This window comes from Borostomias antarcticus (assembly GCF_949987555.1).
Source record: "Borostomias antarcticus genome assembly, chromosome: 25".
NCBI classification, from domain to species: domain Eukaryota; kingdom Metazoa; phylum Chordata; class Actinopteri; order Stomiiformes; family Stomiidae; genus Borostomias; species Borostomias antarcticus.
Genome location: NC_140258.1, coordinates 12296720 through 12312922, shown reverse-complemented (window position 1 = coordinate 12312922; position 16203 = coordinate 12296720). Strand labels below are relative to the sequence as shown.

At 47.8% G+C, this 16203-nt stretch overlaps 2 protein-coding genes across 2 annotated transcripts in view; one reads left to right on the top strand and one right to left on the bottom strand.

The window, feature by feature from the left end:
- Nucleotides 1–2907, top strand: part of LOC311326069 (uncharacterized protein) — a gene marked incomplete at both ends in the record, with an annotated part of 3340 nt that extends 433 nt beyond the window's left edge. The window contains 2 exons of the mRNA XM_084458909.1: nucleotides 400–560; nucleotides 1387–2907. Coding sequence (XP_084315035.1) covers nucleotides 400–560; nucleotides 1387–2907 — 1682 coding nt within the window. The remainder of the gene's footprint in view (nucleotides 1–399; nucleotides 561–1386) is intronic.
- Nucleotides 2908–7137: 4230 nt separating this feature from the next.
- Nucleotides 7138–16203, bottom strand: part of slc35f3b (solute carrier family 35 member F3b) — a gene marked incomplete at both ends in the record, with an annotated part of 66867 nt that continues 57801 nt past the window's right edge. Inside the window, 4 exons of the mRNA XM_084458663.1 lie at nucleotides 7138–7379; nucleotides 7661–7750; nucleotides 7826–8018; nucleotides 14268–14393. Of these exons, the coding sequence (XP_084314789.1) occupies nucleotides 7138–7379; nucleotides 7661–7750; nucleotides 7826–8018; nucleotides 14268–14393 (651 nt within the window). The remainder of the gene's footprint in view (nucleotides 7380–7660; nucleotides 7751–7825; nucleotides 8019–14267; nucleotides 14394–16203) is intronic.

Genomic DNA, 16203 nt, shown 5'->3' with positions numbered 1-16203 from the left:
CAACCATCTCCATCCTGAGGTTAGTGTCACACACTGTGGGATTGGTTGTCCCATATGTTATTTTAATGGGGAAATATAAAAAATTAACGTCGAACAGTATAATTTAATTGAAATGCAACAACCTAATAGGCTATAATCTCTGTAGGCTACTCAGGGATGGGCAAAAATAGCCTGTATCAAAATACAAAATACCCCTCAAATAAATGTATCAAAATAAAATAGCCTACAAAATACTGGTGCCAGAAAATGGATCAGGATAAAATAAATGTTGTTTATTGGCAATTTATTGCTAGATACAATTTAGCATACTAAATAGCCTAATCAGTTCAGTTAAATTCTGAAATTCAGTTGTGCATTATGAATGTGGCTTCTGATCCCTGTCCGTGTGTGTGTGTGTAGGTAATATTCTGGTCATCGTGATCGTGGCGGCTACGAAGACCTTCCACTCTGTGACTTCGGTGCTTATCATCAACCTCGCCATCAGTGACCTGCTGGTGGGGGTCGGGGTCATGCCGTTCGTCGCCATCTCCATCATGAACAAAAGCTGGGTGGACTTCACAGTGAGTCCTATAGGAGACATGATACACTCTAAAAAAAAAGAGTGTGCTCAATAAAAAGTGGGGCGTAGAACCGTTTAATAATAGAACCCGATGAAAAAAGGTTACACATATCCGTTTTCAGGTAGGTAAGGTTCTATAGCCTAGAACCCTTTTCAGGTCAGAATGAGCTCGTTAAGGTTCCAAAACAGCATCTCTGAGCTAAACAGGGTTCTATTTGGAACTGAATCGTGACATGAAACAGCGGTTTCTATGATTGAAAAAGGATCGGTCCAATGAGCATCGGGGGACGATTAGCCAATCAGCCCCACGGGGCGGGACTAACGATGTTGTCAAGGCTGTCATTGGTCTCTAGCGCCGTTGGTCTCTAGCAATTGGTCAGGGAAAAACAATTGTGTCTAGAAACAAGGAAGGAGTGGAAGCTCTTTCAGGATACAATAGTAGATCTTCTGGGGTATATAGATCTTGGTAGAGTGAAGGTGATCTTTGGGGCGGCTGTAGCTCAGTTGGTTGAGCAGGTTGTTCAGTGATCGAAGGGTCAATGGTTCGAATCCCGGCCCCGATTGTCCACATGTTGAAGTGTCCTTGAGCAAGACACCTAACCCCAAATTGCACCCAATGAGCAGGTTAGCACCTTGCATGGCAGCTACCGCCATTGTTGTGTGAATGTGTGTGTGAATGTGTGAATGAGAGGCCAATGTAAAGCGCTTTGAGTGCCGCTAAGGTGGAAAAGCGCTATATAAGTGCAGTCCATTTACCATTTATTTGGAAAAGGCCATCAAACTCTACAGGACATCCTCCAGTAACCCCTCATCTCCTCCTCCTCCAGGACCTGTGTCTGTACGTGGGCTACACCACCTCCGTCTACTGCTCAGCCTCAGTGCTGACCCTGGCGGCCATCGCCCTGGACCGCTACCGCTCCATCATAGACTCCCTGCGCTACAGCGCCCGCTGCACGCTGTGGCGGACCTGCTCCGTGGTGCTCTGGATCTGGCTGCAGGCGCTGCTGACCAGCTGCCCCCCCCTGCTGGGCTGGAGCAACGTGGACTACGTGATGCCCATGTTCAGCTGTGCGGTGAGCTGGTCCAGCAGCCCCAGCTACACGGTGTTCATGGCCTTCATCTCCTTCGTGATCCCGGCGGCGGTGATCCTCTTCTGCTACGTGAAGATCGTGCGCGTGGCTCGGAGTCACGCCAGGCGGATACACACCCTGGAGGACCATCTGCAACGCAATAGAAGAGGGAACTCTTACCCGACATCTTCATCCTCCTCCTCCTCCTCCGATCCCCTCTCCAAGGACTCCAGTTCCCAGCAGCACCCTCTGCGCTGGGTGGACCATGTCCCGTCGACCGGGCGGCCGGTCTACCACTTATCTGGAAGCGTCGTGTCGGAGGTCCACGGGGACCGGGCTCCCTCAGACCCTGGTCTGCCTGACCCCGCTGCCTCAGAGGCTGACCCCGCCAGCCTGGCTGGTCACCAGACATCCCCCTCCACCCCTACTGCCCCTCAGGGGGTCGACACCCGCCCCACTGCGTTTGGGGCAGCCCCCTCCCACCCTACGGCCTCCCAGGACCCTCTCACCCCCCAGGCCTTCAGCCCACCCCCCTCCAACCCTGCCGCGGCCCAGACCGCCCCTCACCCGCCCCAGAACCGCCGCCCCCATCATCATCCTCATCACAACAGTCATCAGGGCGTGGTGCGTCTCTTCCTGGTCATCTTCGCCTTCCTCCTCTGCTGGGCGCCGTATGTAGGCGTGGCCCTGGTCCAGGCCACGGAGGCCGCCCTGTCGATTCAGACGAGCCTGGTCTCGCCCTCGTTCATCACCTTCTCCTATTGGCTGGCCCTGCTGAACTCGGACATTAACCCCTTGCTGTATGCGCTGCTGAGTAAGCGCTTCCAGGGGGCGCTGTTGAGCCTGAGGCAGAAGGTCATGGCTCGTCTGGGGAGGGCGGTAGGGAGGGGAGACGAGGAGGAGGAGGGCAGGAGGAGTACCACTACCTGCTGCACCCTGACGCACACCGCCACTCCTAGCCCATGTCCAGACCCCGGCGGGAACCCTGGCCAGTCCGGTTACTGCTCCTCCATCTTCACCCTCAACTCCTGCTACTCCGGACCCAGGGAGCGTCTGTGTGGGGTCTTCCTCCCTGGTAGCGTCTCCTCCTCCTCTTCCTCCTGTGCTGTCTGGCAGGAGGCCAGGGGGGAGGGCAGCGACAGGAGGCTGGAGTGCCTGCAGGTCCCTTCTCGGACACCAGAGGGCAGCAGACTCCCGTTCTCTGCCGCCACTACGGAGAGGCAGGCCACCTTCTTCTATGGTCAGATCACAGTCAGAGTGGAGCATGACGTCTGCTAGGAGGAACGTAGCCACGGCTGTGTTTCAATACTCTAGCAATTCAAACGGGACGTACACCAGTAAATCACAGTTCAAATCAAATGACATTTTTCAACTTCCAACATTCAACTGTCTGTGATGATAGTTTCAAATAACAGCTTGGATGGAGGTACAAATATTATTCTCTCCCATTTATATCTCCTCCATTTTGGACAATATTTTCGGACGGCCTGGAATACTATTTAGAGGACTAACTAGTCCTGGTCAGGTGAATGTGGTAACCGTTTGGCCCATACTTGGTTTCACAGTGACTATTCAGTCATTCACATTGACCAGTGAAGGAGACAAAGAACCCAGAGTGAGATTTATGCAAAAGGAATCTTTTATATATTAGTACATGTGATTAAACCAGTAGACAACTCTCATAAACCTCCTCGACATTTACCCACACTCTAACATGAGTTTCTCCTCAGATGTGATAATCCTATATTGCATTGTTTCAGTGTAAAAATTGTCATTCCTTACAAAGGTTTACATTTATGTCTAGCGATAATTCCAGAGGAATACAGTATCATTATTTATTGTCATTATATAGAATGACAATGGGAAACAGTGCTGATGTATTGTTTCTGTTGCAAACCAAAGACAAGGCAGTGAGGTGGACTGACTTTCTGACTTTCTGACTGACTGACTGACTGACTGTCTGACTGACTGACTGACTGGCTGACTGACTGACTGACTGGCTGACTGACTGATTGACTGACTGTCTGACTGACTGACTGACTGACTGGCTGACTGACTGACTGACTGACACTGACTGACTGACTGACTGACACTGTCTGTCTGACTGACTGCTTGCTTCTCACTCTTGTGGTCTCTGCAGGAGTCTGTAGTCCTTCTCAGCACCCTCCAGGCAGCCAAACATCGGAAGCAAAAAATATAAAACTTGTCCATTATTAAGATGCATCAAGGAGGAGTTCAAAAAATGTCGGTCAGATGAGTGCAGGACACACATTAGTGTTCTGATCAGGAAGCTGTGGAACAAGTCTGTGTGGAGCCGGTAGAAAAGATAGCACATGGTGAATGTGCGTGGGTGGGCTATGGGTATACATTCACAACAAGGCAGGCTCTCTCTCTCTCTCTCTCTCTCTCTCTCCGTCTCTCTCTCTCTATCCCTCTCTCTGTCTCTCTCTCTCTGTCTCTCTCTGTCTCTCTCTCTGTCTCTCTCTCTGTCTCTCTGTCTCTCTCTGTCTCCTCTGTCTCTCTCTCTGTCTCTCTCCCTCCCTCTCTCTCTCTCTCTCTCTGTCTCTCTCTGTCTCTCTCTCTCTCTCTCTCTCTGGTTCCGTCGACGTCTCTCCTCCAGGCGCTGCGTCCATTTCTGAAACCTCATCCTCCTATTGGTTAGCATACCTCAGAGATGGGATCAATGAAAACATGAACCGTATTTGATGTTAGCAGATTATCTCCACCCTCTACAGCAGAGACAATTATAGCTGTCAACTCAAACCAAAACCGCAGAGCTGCTACCGCACCCCAAACCAGTCCAAATACTATTTGAAAATCATTTCAAAATACACTTCTAGATTGATATTGACTGGTCTGGCACTATCAGCCAATGGGCTGGCCCCACAGATTGAGACCGCACTGAAATGACACTCAAGGCAGACTCTTAAAGTATTTGAAAGGATTTCAAATACTATTTCAACCAGGTCTGCACCACATACATAAATATATTGTACAGTGGGCTGTATAACTGTAATACTGTATGTATTAGGGCTGCACAATTAATCGTGAATTAATCGAAATCGCGATTATGACCTCCGCGATTAACTAATCGCAAAAGGCCGCAATTAATGTGATTAATAATTTTGCTTTGAATTGCGTGGGCTAGGACACGGACGAATCACAGGCGCTTATGCTGTCTGACCAATCGTTTCCGCTGAGTGCGCTGTGCGCAGCAATTTCACTGAGAAGACAGATAGCAGTAGGGCAAGACAAGTGTCACAAGAGAACCTGCAGCCGTGAGTAGTGACAAAATGAGCGAAAACGAGGTCAGTGAGTTAGTAGCAAGAAAGGGATCAACGTCCGTGATTTGGGAGCATTTTGGTTATTATATATTAATATTATATATTAAATATTAATCACAATTATTAATCGCAATTACCATTTTGAAGCAAATAATCGCAATTATTATCTTTGGTCATAATCGTGCAGCCCTAGTATGTATGCATGTACACAATTTCTGCCCGTTTCCTACTGAATCCCCAGTGAGCTCAGGCACCTGACTGAATGCTGCTGTTGGGATCACAGTGCCAGTTGTTAACTGGCCTCTCTGACATAAACAGGTGCACAATGTGGTGGTAGCTAATGTGAACAGAGACCCATGAGCAGCTAGCCAAGATGTTTTACAGGGGGAGGAAAGAGAAGTGGTTTTTACAGGGACACTCAGCCCAGGGAAGTGTGTGTGTGTGTGTGTGTGTGTGTGTGTGTGTGTGTGTGTGTGTGTGAGAGAGAGAGAGAGGACATACTGATGCTGGTGTACCTGTTTGGGGCCTGGGAGTGGTAGAGCAGAGCATCGTTTGAATTCCCTAAAACTGCAGCTGACATAACATGGTTGGATAAGTGAACACGTTCTTTCACAGCTGTTCCCAGTCCTGTCATATCAGATCAGTCATGTTCACTGAGCCCTCTGCAGCAGCCCAACAGGGGGCCCCGCCCAGGGGCAGAGTGACACGGCAGGGGGCCAATCAATGTGGTTCTGGACGTCCAGACTTCCTCTCCCTAGCCAATCAGAGAGAGGCGGTGCTCAGACTGATCCTCAGATGTTCAGGCAGGTCCCCTCACACCTTCCTCTCACCTCCTCCTCACCCATTCTCCCCTCTCTCTCCTTCCCCCTCCGTTCACCCCTTCCTTCCTTCCTTCCTTCCTTCCTTCCTTCCTTCCTTCCTTCCTTCCTTCCTTCCTTCCTTCCTTCCTTCCTTCCTTCCTTCCTTCCTTCCTTCCTTCCTTCCTTCCTTCCTTCCTCCCTTCCTCCCCTGCCCAGTCCCCAGGCCTGTGGGGCACCAGAGGTTTGAACCAAATCTGTGTTCAGTCAGCTCATCCTCACCTCCCCTCAACACTCCCTGACCAGCCCGCACCTGAGAGAGACACTCTGGGACTGATATCTCCTGAGAGAGACACTCTGGGATGGATAATCTCCTGAGAGAGACTCTAGGACGGATAATCTCCTGAGAGAGACACTCTGGGACTGATATCTCCTGAGAGAGACACTCTGGGACTGATATCTCCTGAGAGACACTCTGGGATGGATAATCTCCTGAGAGAGACACTCTGGGACTGATATCTCCTGAGAGAGACACTCTGGGACGGATAATCTCCTGAGAGACACTCTGGGATGGATAATCTCCTGAGAGAGACACTCTGGGATGGATAATCTCCTGAGAGAGACACTCTGGGATGGATAATCTCCTGAGAGAGACGCCATAATGACGGTCGCAAGCTGAGGGAGTCTAGGAGTTGTCTCTCCTTCGCATCGCCGATCGGCTGGGTGGCACAACAAATCGTCAACAGCTAGTAGAGGGTAACTGGACAGCTAGTAGGGGGTAACTGGACAGCTAGTAGGGGGTAACTGGACAGCTAGTAGGGGGTAACAGCTAGTAGGGGGTAACTGGACAGCTAGTAAGGGGTAACTGGACACTAGGTCAGGGGTAACAGCTAGTAGGGGGTAACTGGACACTAGGTCAGGGTCAGTTGGCTACCAAATTGGTTGAAAATGGGATAAAATCTGAAAATAGATTTATTTAAAATAAAAAATAAAAAGTAAAAAAGACAGCTAGCCCATCAGGTCATCATTGCCTCGAAATCCAAAACGAGATGCATCGGCTAGCTCCTCGAAGCGAGGTTGCAAGTTTTCCCAGGCGTAAGAATCCGTGGAGAGTAGCAATCAGGAGACAAGTGTGTGTGTGTGTGTGTGTGTGTGTGGAGTGCAGCTCTGTTTTTTGCATTGATTGGGGACTATATTTGTCCATCAACAGCCTTGACAACAGAGATGAATATGATTGGTTAAAGGAAAGGAAGCGAGTGAGAGGGGGCGGGGCTCCAGGCAGAGAATGACCATGCAGGTCATGGCAGTCATGTGTCCAAGCGAGTACTGAACTGTATGTCTTTGTCGTGTGTGTATGTGTTTGTCTTGTGTGTCTGCGTGCATGAGTGAGTGTGTGTTTGTCTTTGTCACGTGTGTGTGTGTGTGTGTCAGTGTGTAAACGTGGACACAGACGTCCGGCCCCTGCGGTTCCAGTTCAGCCCAGTGGTGGGACCAGGCTCCCCAGCGCCCTCTGCTGGCTCGTCTCGCTTGCGCAGGCGCGTGTGCAGCTGGATGATGCACTGGTCCCAGTCCTCCGGCAGCAGCAGCATCAGGAAGCCCAGGCAGATGATGAACACGGCGATCAGCCGCACCGTGTTGAAGTGGATCTCACATGTGTACAGGTCCACCACTGCATGGAGACATGACACACAACACACACAACATGACACACAACACACACAACGTACAGCTCCTCCGCTGCTACACAACGATACAGTGTGTGTGTGTGTGTGTATGTGTGTGTGTGTGTGTGTATGTGTGTGTATGTATATGTGTGTGTGTATGTGTGTATGTGTATGTGTGTGGGTGTGTGTGTGTGTGTGTGTGTGTGTATGTGTGTGTGTGTGTGTGTGTGTGTGTGTGTGTATATGTGTGTGTGTGTGTGTGTGTGTGTGTGTGGAGAAGACTTACTGGCGTTTACAGGTACACTCAGGACGATGCCCAGAGAGATCAGAGTGGGGTATGTGATGGCGATGCCAAAGTTGACCAGGACGTTGAACGCTGAGGAGAGGCGAAGTCAGTCTCAGTTGCCCACGACAACTAAACATCTTCATCATCATCATCATCATCACCTACCGAACAGCAGGCCCGCCACGCCACACAGGTAGGCCCAGGGGACGTCGTCCAGGGAGGCGAGGTACTCCACGTGGCTGAAGTACAAGATGACCGGCATGAACCCGAGGAAGATGAAGTTAGCTCCTCCCACGATGGACAGGAAAAGAGCCGCCTCCCCGAACTTTGCACTGCCCAGGACCATCTTGAACAGCACCTGGAGGAGGGAGGGAGAGATGGAGAGGAAGGGATGGAGAGGGAGGGAGGGAGAGGGAGAGATGGTGAGGGAGGGAGGAAGAGAGAGGAATCGATGAGTCAGAAAGCTCATAAGTCCATGATGTACCAGAGCAGATGAGAGAGGGAGGGAGGGAGGGAGAGAGGGAGGGAGAGAGGCAGGCAGGCAGGGTACTCTTAGCATTATTCATAGCCTAGTCTTTCCATAGTACTTGTCTCTCCTCCATGCTGTAGTCCCTGATGGGATGGAAGGCACCAAAGAAGTGAAGTACCAGCTGTTTTTTATTATTATTTTTTATTAAATATATTTCACAGGGTCCAACATTCAATTAAACAAAAACTCATCTATGTAAACTCGCCGCGCCGCAGGAAAAATCTGAGGAGTTTACATAGATTTTAGCTACAGAACCTGCCGGGGCAGTCCGAAAACGTCTTGACACATTTTCAAACAGGCTTTATTTTGATAAACAGATCACATATTCGGAATTTACATGGTAACTTTGTGTAGGAAGGAAATTATTACAAAGTTGATAAACTAACACACAGTCCGAGAGACTGAATTAAAAGTCTGTTATATTTGGAATGCTGACAGTGTAACAGGCGCATTAATTTCTAACTGAGATGAGGCTCTAGCGAGATTCTACAGGACTTTATATTCAATACAGTACACCCCGTGACTCAATCAGAATGCTTGATTTAATCTACCCGTATTATAAAAAAGCAATAAGGTACTCAAGGCAGTACTTTGTTGTGAATAATGTACAGTTCAAGGGTTTGCCGCTGCACATCGGGCATAACAACACCCTTGAACTGTACATTATTCACAACACAGTACTGCCTCGAGTACCTTATTGCTTAATTGTATGAGGTTTAGAAGCCTCCTAACATTATTACATGAATTACGACCCAGTATAAAACCGGTCTGATCTACTGAGATGAGGTCTGGGAGAATACCAACAAGCCTTTTAGCCAAAAAGTGCCAGCTGTTTAACGCATCCCTGGATCAGTAACACAGCAGCGCACCAGACATCAGCAACACCAGAGAATGCATATATCAATCAATCAATCAATCAATCAATCAATCATAGCTTTATTTGTATAACGCATTTCATACCCAGAGGCAACACAATGCGCTTTACAGAGAACAAGGGAGGTGGGCATACGACCCACCCCTACATATTCCAGAGGGAAGCAAAAAAACAGTAATCACCCGGGGGCCAGATAAGTGAGCTATATAATCCTACTATCTGTCTGTCTCTCTGTTGGTCTGTCTTTCTGCATGTCTGTCTACTCTTTATAGATCTATATTACAGCTTCAACTATAGGTACTGTACCAACGCACTGTTATTATGGCTTTATACTATCTCTCCTCTCCTGCCGTTTATACTATAGCTACAGTATGTCTGTCATCAGCTTATATACTCTAATAGCAAGTGTACTGCTCAACTAACTTAAAATGGCCGCCTAGCACAGGGCAGTGACGTTGCTTCCGACCATGGATGTATTAATTAAACTGGATACAGCCACTCCATTCACTGGCCGCTATCAACAATGAAGCCCTATTGAACCGCGCCATCTTGGCAAATTTGTAGTCATTTGACTATTTCCGGTGACTTTTGACTTGCGCAGTTGTGCTTTTCTGGCCTTCCGGTGACTTTTGACTTGCGCAGTTGAGCTTCTCTGGCCGACGCGCGTCCACGAAAAAGTTCACATTTATCTGAAATGTAGACGCACGTTCCCGGCTCTCTCGGCTCTCCCCGCTTTGATTTAGCAATGAAAACCGGCTTGCATATTAACCTGTTTTTGTCAAATATATCAATTGGAGAAATTATTTTTTCATCCAGGCATCTTAGTTTTAACAGGTTAAATATAATTGAACATGTTTTGTTTGCTAGTAGATGGTATTCATTCCGTTCGCGATAACGTTATTGCAGCCAGGCTAAATTCCTCCAGGGAGCCAGTGACCGGCGAGTTGAAGAGCTTCACTCCCCGCCAGCAGGAGCTCTGGCCGCGGCTACCGCATCTCGGATAACCCGCTGAGTTCCTGGCTGCTATTTCACACTCGCCCTTGATCAATCCCAATACCGATCCATGGTAATAATGAATCAATCGTTCAGATCAGATCGGCAGTGCTGCATGCATGTTACAACATCATTGTTAGCTTTATTAACATAACCATAGCCTACATTTATCTCTCTAACGTTAGGCTATCCATCTTACACCAGTCGGCCATTCGATAGCTGGAAGCGGTCAACGCCAACGTTGACTGAAAACACCCAAACTCAGTGTATCGTTTCATCTTCATGCTACACATCAACTCCTTAACATTGTATGTGAATAAATTCCTGTTATTCTAAAAATATCCCATTTCTGTCCATTCCTGGAAAAGGCTAATAATTGCTGTCAAATGATCACTCCAGTTTATCAACGTATCCCACTACCATTTCAACTATGCACAGGAGATTGTCTTATATATATATGTGTGTGTATGGAGCAATTGTTTTTAATGTCCGACTTTTGTCTGTGCTGTTCAGTAAATGTGCATCTGTCCTAATTTATTGTAGCCTATCTACTACACAACCTAGTTCAAATTTATGAATCTTCCGCGGCGTGATCATTTCCAAACCAAATTGCGGGGGGGGGGGCATTAAAAGCATTACAAATTAGACATTAAAAGCATTAAAACGTGAAACAGCATGACAACATACATATTCCTTGATTATTTGTATGCTGTATTGTCCCGTCTGAGTTTGTCCTGTTCGTGATTGGTCTCGTGTTCCCACTCGATAGGCTTGCACCTTGACGTTGGTGAGTGGGCTTTAAACCAAGACGGGCTGTATGTGTATGTGTGTATGTATGTGGTTTGTGTGTCATATTCTATTATTGAAATGTAATAACAGAAACAGGGTGCCTCCTCTTATCCTCACAGCTCAAGCCATTTTTAGGAGACCAGTTCACACCTCAACCAGACCTGCTGCTGTTTAGGACCTGCTTTAAGCCCTTTTTTGTGGTGTCCGTTTTCTGTGTTCTGTGTCAAGTAAGCCAACCCACCTTCAATGCAGTGTAGCCTCCACATTTGAATGGTTACAGCTAGAGATGCTCCGATCAGGGTTTTTGGTGCCGATCACTGATCACCGATCACTGGAATCGGTGATCTGCCGATCCGATATCACCGATCACCGATCACAGCGTCGAAAATTGCAATTGAAGCATTCTATTTATTGTGTAGCATTATTTATGTTTTTAATTATTCTTAACACCATTGACATTGTATATTAAGTATTCAAATGAAATTAGGAGATGAGAAAGTATCATGAATTGACAACCATCTGTTTTATTGAATTGACAACCACCTGTAGCTTACTTCAGGAAAAACAAATAAAATGTGAAAATAAAAATCATAATAAATAAAATGTACACTGTCACATCAAATGTGCAACATTCCACTATCTAGAGGCTCTTAGAGAACTTGGAGCTTATACTGTAGCTTTCCTGAGGAACAATAATAATACCCAAACTAAACTGCAACATAAACAGGCTATAGCCAAATATAAAATACTGTTTCAAGTCAGTCAGTTTCAAGTCGTATTTAGGGGAGATAAGACAGCAGGTCAGCAATAATCAATAAAACAAAAAAAAAAAACATTGCACCTCTATTTGTAGGCCTATATCTGTAATTATCTCATCCCAGGCATTTCTTGTGGATTTTGAGAAAGGTAAGGAGATTTCAGACTCAAACCTTACTTCTGATTAAGCAGCATCACTGGCAGATTTGCCTTGAGAAATACAAGCATCTCAGCGTTTTTGGCACTCAGCCTGTTCCTCTTATCATCTAAAATATGTCCTGCTATGCTGAAAAGTTGCTCGCTATCTACACTTGTGCAAGGTGCACAGAGCATAGACACAGGACTGACACTCGAACTCCAAATGTCAGTCGTGAAGCTGATTGACGCGATGTTGTCCTTCACTAGGCTCCCGATGTGCGTGTAGACAGTTTGGTATAATTCCGGCAGGCAAACATCAGTGAAATATTTTCGCCCCGGCAGCGTATAGCGTGGATCCAGGCAGGAAACAAGGCGTTTGAACCCGGCGTCTTCCACAACAGACAGGGGCTGCTGATCAAGGCATATGAATTCCATTACTTTAGCATTTATTTCCTTTCGTTTCTTGTTGTCGTTGCCGTATGGTTGCTGTCGTTTCAGTGTCTCTGTAACGGTTAGCTGAGTGAGTGACTCTTTCTCTCTGGCCTTAGCGCTCGCCAACTTATCAAACTCGTCAAATTCCTTGGTGTGACAAGCCTTCAAATGCCGTATGAGATTCGTGGTATTGAAAGTCCTTGCGTGCGTTCCTCCACGAGGTACTTCTTTTGAGCAGACATTACAAACTTCATATTTGTTGTCTCTTTCCAACACTGTGTAATATTGCCAAACTGGCGACGCCATTTCTCTATTGCAGCCACTAGCCTAGGCTACTTAGTTAGCTACTTCCCGCGAGACAGGCAATCACAAGACCGGAAGAAAAATAATTTCTTACTATTGGTAGTGCACTATCTGAAACGTCTCTGATAGTAGTTCCTTCTCGCGGATTTTATGTAAACTGATCGGCCTTGTTTGATCGGCCGTTTTGAGAACTCCGATCAAAACCGATAAAGGGCATATCGGCCGATATGGATCGGCGCCGATCAGATCGGAGCATCTCTAGTTACAGCAGTCTTGTCGTCTACAAGCAACAGTCTCTGGCTTTGCATGGCAATTTATGTAGTATCATCCGAGTTCTACAAATGCTGTACTTTTTTGTACTGTAAGTAACCCCTCAATTATTCAATTTTACTGGGGAGCAGTGACCATAGCCTACTTGCCAACCCTCCTGACTTCCGCAGGAGATTCATAAATTTGAACTAGGTTGTGTAGTAGATAGGCTACAATAAATTAGGACAGATGCACATTTACTGAACAGCACAGACAAAAGTCGGACATTAAAAACAATTGCTCCATACACACATATATATATATATATAATGTTTCACATTTCGTTTTAATGCTTTTAATGTCTAATTTGTAATGCTTTTAATGCCCCCCCCCCCGCAATTTGGTTTGGAAATGCTCCCTATTTCTGAGGTCCCAAGGTTGGTGAGTATGGCAAGCTATAAGCTATTAATACAAGCATACCGCTCAAAAAGGGCTTAATACATACAACAAACTGATCAGGCTAATCATTTTTTAATGAAAATGACCACAAGACAACCTCCTGTGCATAGTTGAAATGGTAGTGGGATACGGTGATAAACTGGAGTGATCATTTGACAGCAATTATTAGCCTTTTCCAGGAATGGACAGAAATGGGATATTTTTAGAATAACAGGAATTTATTCACATACAATGTAAAGGAGTTGATGTGTAGCATGAAGATGAAACGATACACTGAGTTTGGGTGTTTTCAGTCAACGTTGGCGTTGACCGCTTCCAGCTATCGAATGGCCGACTGGTGTAAGATGGATAGCCTAACGTTAGAGAGATAAATGTAGGCTATGGTTATGTTAATAAAGCTAACAATGATGTTGTAACATGCATGCAGCACTGCCCATCTGATCTGAACGATTGATTCATTATTACCATGGATCGGTATTGGGATTGATCAAGGGCGAGTGTGAAATAGTAGCCACGAACTCAGCGGGTTTTCCGAGATGCGGTAGCCGCGGCCAGAGCTCCTGCTGGCGGGGAGTGAAGCTCTTCAACTCGCCGGTCACTGGCTCCCTGGAGGAATTTAGCCTGGCTGCAATAACGTTATCGCGAACGGAATGAATACCATCTACTAGCAAACAAAACATGTTCAATTATATTTAACCTGTTAAAACTAAGATGCCAGGATCAAAAAATAATTTCTCCAATTGATATATTTGACAAAAACAGGTTAATATGCAAGCCGGTTTTCATTGCTAAATCAAAGCGGGGAGAGCCGAGAGAGCCGGGAACGCGCGTCTACATTTCAGATAAATGTGAACTTTTTCGTGGACGCGCGTCGGCCAGAGAAGCTCAACTGCGCAAGTCAAAAGTCACCGGAAATAGCCAAGTGACTACAAATCTAGCCAAGATGGCGCGGTTCAATAGGCCTTCACTTTAGATTTCGAATCCTGGGGGCTTGGGCTTCCGACGTGCAAACCCAAACACAAGCGACTTAAGGGTACATTTCACAATTAAATTACAATATAATATTGCATCAGATGTTAGCGTACCTTGTACAGGGCTGACATCGAGGCAGAGGTCACCACCAGAGTGATGCCGATGACGGAGTGGCTGTGGAAGCCGTCTGCGTACGTCATCATCACAATGCCAGCGATCGCCAAGATGGCCGCCACGATCTGTAACAGGGAGAGGATGGGACATTAGACTTGGAGGGAGAGATTGATTTCTGATAATCTCTCTATATATATCAAATTAATATCCTCCCCCCTTGGACTGGGTACAATCAATTATGTCATGTGGTACACAGCCCTGCAGCCAGCCAATCAGAGAAGACAGTTTCTCCAATATGGAGCAGGATTAATGGGCCTGGGAATTGAATCCGTCTTCCATGTTTACACACACACACACACACACACACACACGGCAGGAGCTGAGTGTACGTTTTCGACACTACCCTGACCTATTCATTACATAACATTACACCATTATCAGTGACCTTTAAGGAGTGTAGATGCGTTAGAGCAGACCATTCATTCATGGTGTGTGTAGGTGTGTTTGTTTGCTTGTCTTCGCAGGTGTGTTCCTGTGTGAATGTTTTGTGTGTGGAGGGCGGGGCGGGGGGCGGTGGTTGTTTTTGAGCGTCTGTGTGATGAATTCGTAGCACCGCGGCGCGGACCAGCTGGATTAGAGTTGCATTAGCGACGTGTCAGAAAGACAAACGAGCTGTGATCTCTCGCCTGACCGGAGCTCAAGCGTTCCTGAGGTAAAATGTGTGCGTGTGTCTTTGTGTGTGTGTGTGTTTGCGTGTGTGTGTGTGCGCGTGCATGTGTGTGTGTGTCAGCAGTGCAAGCTGAGCCAGGCTGTCAGTCAGGCCCGTACCCTCCATCTCCCCTGGACCCCGGCTGACTCTCTGGGTCGCAGACCCCCATTCCAGCTCTCCTTCTCTGCCTGGCTGAGTCAGCGGCCCCGGGGCCGAGGGGTCCGAGGGGACCCTGGTTAAGAGCGGGACCGGGACTTTGCCGGGCCCAGTCTCCTACCAGCGCCCTCGGTGGGGGGGGGGGAAACGGCGGAGAAGTCGGCCCGAAAAGCCTGCGGTACGAACCCGGCGTCAGGCGGCGCTGTGCTGAAGACAGACTCATGTACAGGACCCCCTCTTCATCCCTCCATCCTCTCCTCCCTTCATCCCTCCATCCCTCCATCCTCTCCTCCCTTCATACCCACACCCCTCCATCCTCTCCTCCCTTCATACCCACATCCCTCCATCCTCTCCTCCCTTCATCCCTCCATCCTCTCCTCCCTTCATACCCACATCCCTCCATCCTCTCCTCCCTTCATACCCACATCTCTCCATCCTCTCCTCCCTTCATACCCACACCCCTCCATCCTCTCCTCCCTTCATACCCACATCCCTCCATCCTCTCCTCCCTTCATCCCTCCATCCCTCCATCCTCTCCTCCCTTCATACCCACATCCCTCCATCCTCTCCTCCCTTCATACCCACATCCCTCCATCCTCTCCTCCCTTCATACCCACATCCCTCCATCCTCTCCTCCCTTCATACCCACATCCCTCCATCCTCTCCTCCCTTCATACCCACATCCCTCCATCCTCTCCTCCCTTCATACCCACATCCCTCCATCCTCTCCTCCCTTCATACCCACATCCCTCCATCCTCTCCTCCCTTCATACCCACATCCCTCCATCCTCTCCTCCCTTCATACCCACATCCCTCCATCCTCTCCTCCCTTCATACCCACATCCCTCCATCCTCTCCTCCCTTCATACCCACATCCCTCCATCCTCTCCTCCCTTCATCCCTCCATCCTCTCCTCCCTTCATACCCACATCCCTCCATCCTCTCCTCCCTTCATACCCACATCCCTCCATCCTCTCCTCCCTTCATATCCACATCCCTCCATCCTCTCCTCCCTTCATCCCTCCATCCCTCCATCCCTCCATCCTCTCCTCCCTTCATACCCACATCCC